At 44.7% G+C, this 2,808-nt stretch overlaps 1 protein-coding gene across 1 annotated transcript in view; it reads right to left on the bottom strand.

Moving 5' to 3' along the window:
• CHMP2B (charged multivesicular body protein 2B) overlaps window positions 1–2,808 on the bottom strand; it is a 22,707-nt gene that overhangs the window by 12,059 nt on the left and 7,840 nt on the right. Inside the window, exon 2 of the mRNA XM_006018898.1 lies at window positions 2,783–2,806. Coding sequence (XP_006018960.1) covers window positions 2,783–2,806 — 24 coding nt within the window. The remainder of the gene's footprint in view (window positions 1–2,782; window positions 2,807–2,808) is intronic.

Genomic DNA, 2,808 nt, shown 5'->3' with positions numbered 1-2,808 from the left:
TAAAAATATGCAGGGTTGGCAGAATATAAATTTACAAGTCTTCAGTACTATCTTAAATTTCAAATATATATGCCAAATTCTCCTTTTATGGTCACTGTAACTGAGAGGACTATTTGCCATAATATACTTTTTATAGCCATTGCAAGTCTCTTAATCGTGCAGGAAGTATCAAGAAAAACTTAATGTCCAGATATATACCCACACTCCCTTCTTTCAAGGACAAATATAGGTATGGACTATGGACTCAAAACAGTCCCACCTCCACTGCTCTGATTTCATACAGTTTTGAGAGACAGTCGGTAGTTGATGGAGTCTACTAGTACTAGATTCATTAAAGTAGTATGTTTGCATCTATAGTGCTGTATGCCATACCACAGGAATGAAGCAAATATCAACAGCAGTTGATTTCTAATGTGATTAGAAGGCAATTTCTAGTTTTTTAGGTAATAGCTCCTCATATACACCTATCTAACCTTAATCTCAAGCAAAAAAAATGACATGAAATTGCAAGTCAGAGAAATAATGTCACAGAAACAAATCCGGAAAAGGAATAATGCTCCCAAACTACATCTACATCACAGTTTTGTAATCCATGTACAGGATGCTGTTATTTCTCATTTAGTTGTGTAACAAGTGAAGTACAATCTAGAATCTGAATTTTAGTCAGGTATAACTAAAGCATAAGTAGAAACTACAGACATAGCCTTCATTTTAAGTTATATTATTCTTTCCTGAAGCAGAAGGAAAGGAATTCAGGCTGTTGTTTCCCCAGTTTGTAGAGGTATTTTGAGCTATTTAAGGCCAAAATCATTACCGTCATACTAGGGTTCTGATAGAAAAGTTTTTAATGGCATCTTAAAAAAGACCATACAAAAACCCTCATGGTCAATAACTGTTTTCAACCTGAGATATATGTTCTGAAAAGAAATTATGAATGTCAAGTGATACTGAAAATCACCTTTATGTTATTGATTCCAAGGTCACCAAAACTGCATTTTCAAGAAACACTTTTCAAAGAGTGTATTTGGAACCAGAACTACAATGGAAACTATTCTAGCTTTTCTTCAAGGATCAGACATAGGATGTGGCAAAAGTCTTTTTTTAAAAGAGGAACGCACAGTGTCTATTTAATTGAGCTTTATAAGCATAGAGTAGAAACTATACATGAGCTAGCTTTTTCTCTAAAGACACTATTCCCTTAGAAACCTTGCAACAGAGTAGAAACTAAACCCAAAGACAGTAATGCACAAGGAATTTAAATAAGTTAGAAGCCAAGGAAAAATCAGCAGAAGTATTTTCCCCATGTTATTTCTGAGTCTATGCTCACTAAAAAAAATATAAACATAGCAATAAGTACCTATAGTTTGTATTTATTAATTGTATACTGGCCTTCAGTTGCAGTGACCACAAGATGAGCAATGACCAGAGAGAAACAAGCCAAAAAGCTGGACTTGGTCTCACTTCACCTAAAATGGGAAGGTGCCTTTGGCTGTGGTAGTGCTCTCAAGCTCCAGGTAGGCTACCTCTAAATCAGATGCAGCTTCACTGTGTTGCTGCAGTTTAAGGGGCAGTCCACACAGACCTGACCTTAGATTCCCCTTTGTGTTTAGGAATCCCAGGTGACCTAAAAGTGTGAAGCCAATTCAGCCCTGCTTAGTCTGATCACCCTATGCAACCAGCCCATTCTAGTCTGCATTACAACAGGTCTACCAGGAGCACTCTTGCAAGCCCAGGCTAACAAAAAGGCCCCAAGGGGGCTGATCTGACCTCCCTGATCAAGGCAGCAGCATCCCCCTCCTCTGCTGATCTGTGCCAGGAGTTTCTTCCAGGCAAGAACAGGGAAAAAGGCCACCTGTTGGTGAAGAGCAATCGGCCAAGACTCGAGGCTGTGTTCAGTTGAACTGTTTTAGGGTGAGGAGCCAGGAGATCCAACTGGTGCATGAACATTTTAAAGCCTTGTGCTAATAAGAGACAAGGAACTCTCCTCCCACAGATAGGTAAGGAGGACACATTTCCAACCAGTAACATTCAGCCAGGGTCACCTGGGGCACCTTAAGGGTGCTGTGGGGTATAAGCACCCATCTGCACACAAATGCTGCTTGCAAAATCAACCCAGCGGTGTCCAAAGGGAGTCCCTAGCTGCTGTCTCTCATCCTTTGTTTTCGTAGCAGGGAAAATGTGGCCTCTACCCAGGACCCCTTGAGCCTGTATCAACATCATTTCATAGAAGAGGGGCATTGGCTGCCATGGTCTTCAGCTTTACCTGTGCAGGTTAAGGGGCTCAAGGTCAGGGTTGACAGTATGCAGAGCTTAGATGATGGATTTGTACAGGATGGTTTGGATAGGGCTGATCCTGCCTCTGGCAGGGGGTTGAACTAGCTGACTTCTGGAGGCCTCTTCCTGCCCTACTGCTCTAGGAGGGCTGGCTGCTGTGGTTCCCCTGCTTTCCCCTGGCAGGCTAAGGGGTTAGGTCTGTGCTGTATCAGGGGGGATGGCAGGCTTAGGTAGAGTTCAGCTGCTGCAGTGTACGGGATGATTTGGGTAGGGCTGGCCCTGCCTTGGACTAGATGGCCTCTGCAGCACCCCCCCCAGCCCCACTTCCCTATGACCCTGTGACAGCAGATGGGCTGGTTGACCCGAGAGAAGCCGCGGAAGGAAACCCCGGGGCCGCTCCCGGCCGGGCCCCGCGGAGGGGAATCCCGCTGCGTCACAGGGGCTCGGGGCGGGCGGCACCGCACGCGGGGGGGAGGGGAGGGATGCGACCGCCCGGCCGAGGCCTCACCGTCCACCGTCTTCTTCTTGAAGAGC

This window comes from Alligator sinensis, unplaced genomic scaffold (assembly GCF_000455745.1).
Source record: "Alligator sinensis unplaced genomic scaffold, ASM45574v1 scaffold19_1, whole genome shotgun sequence".
In the NCBI taxonomy this organism is placed as follows: Eukaryota; Metazoa; Chordata; order Crocodylia; family Alligatoridae; genus Alligator; species Alligator sinensis.
This window is presented reverse-complemented; position numbering and strand designations above follow the sequence as displayed.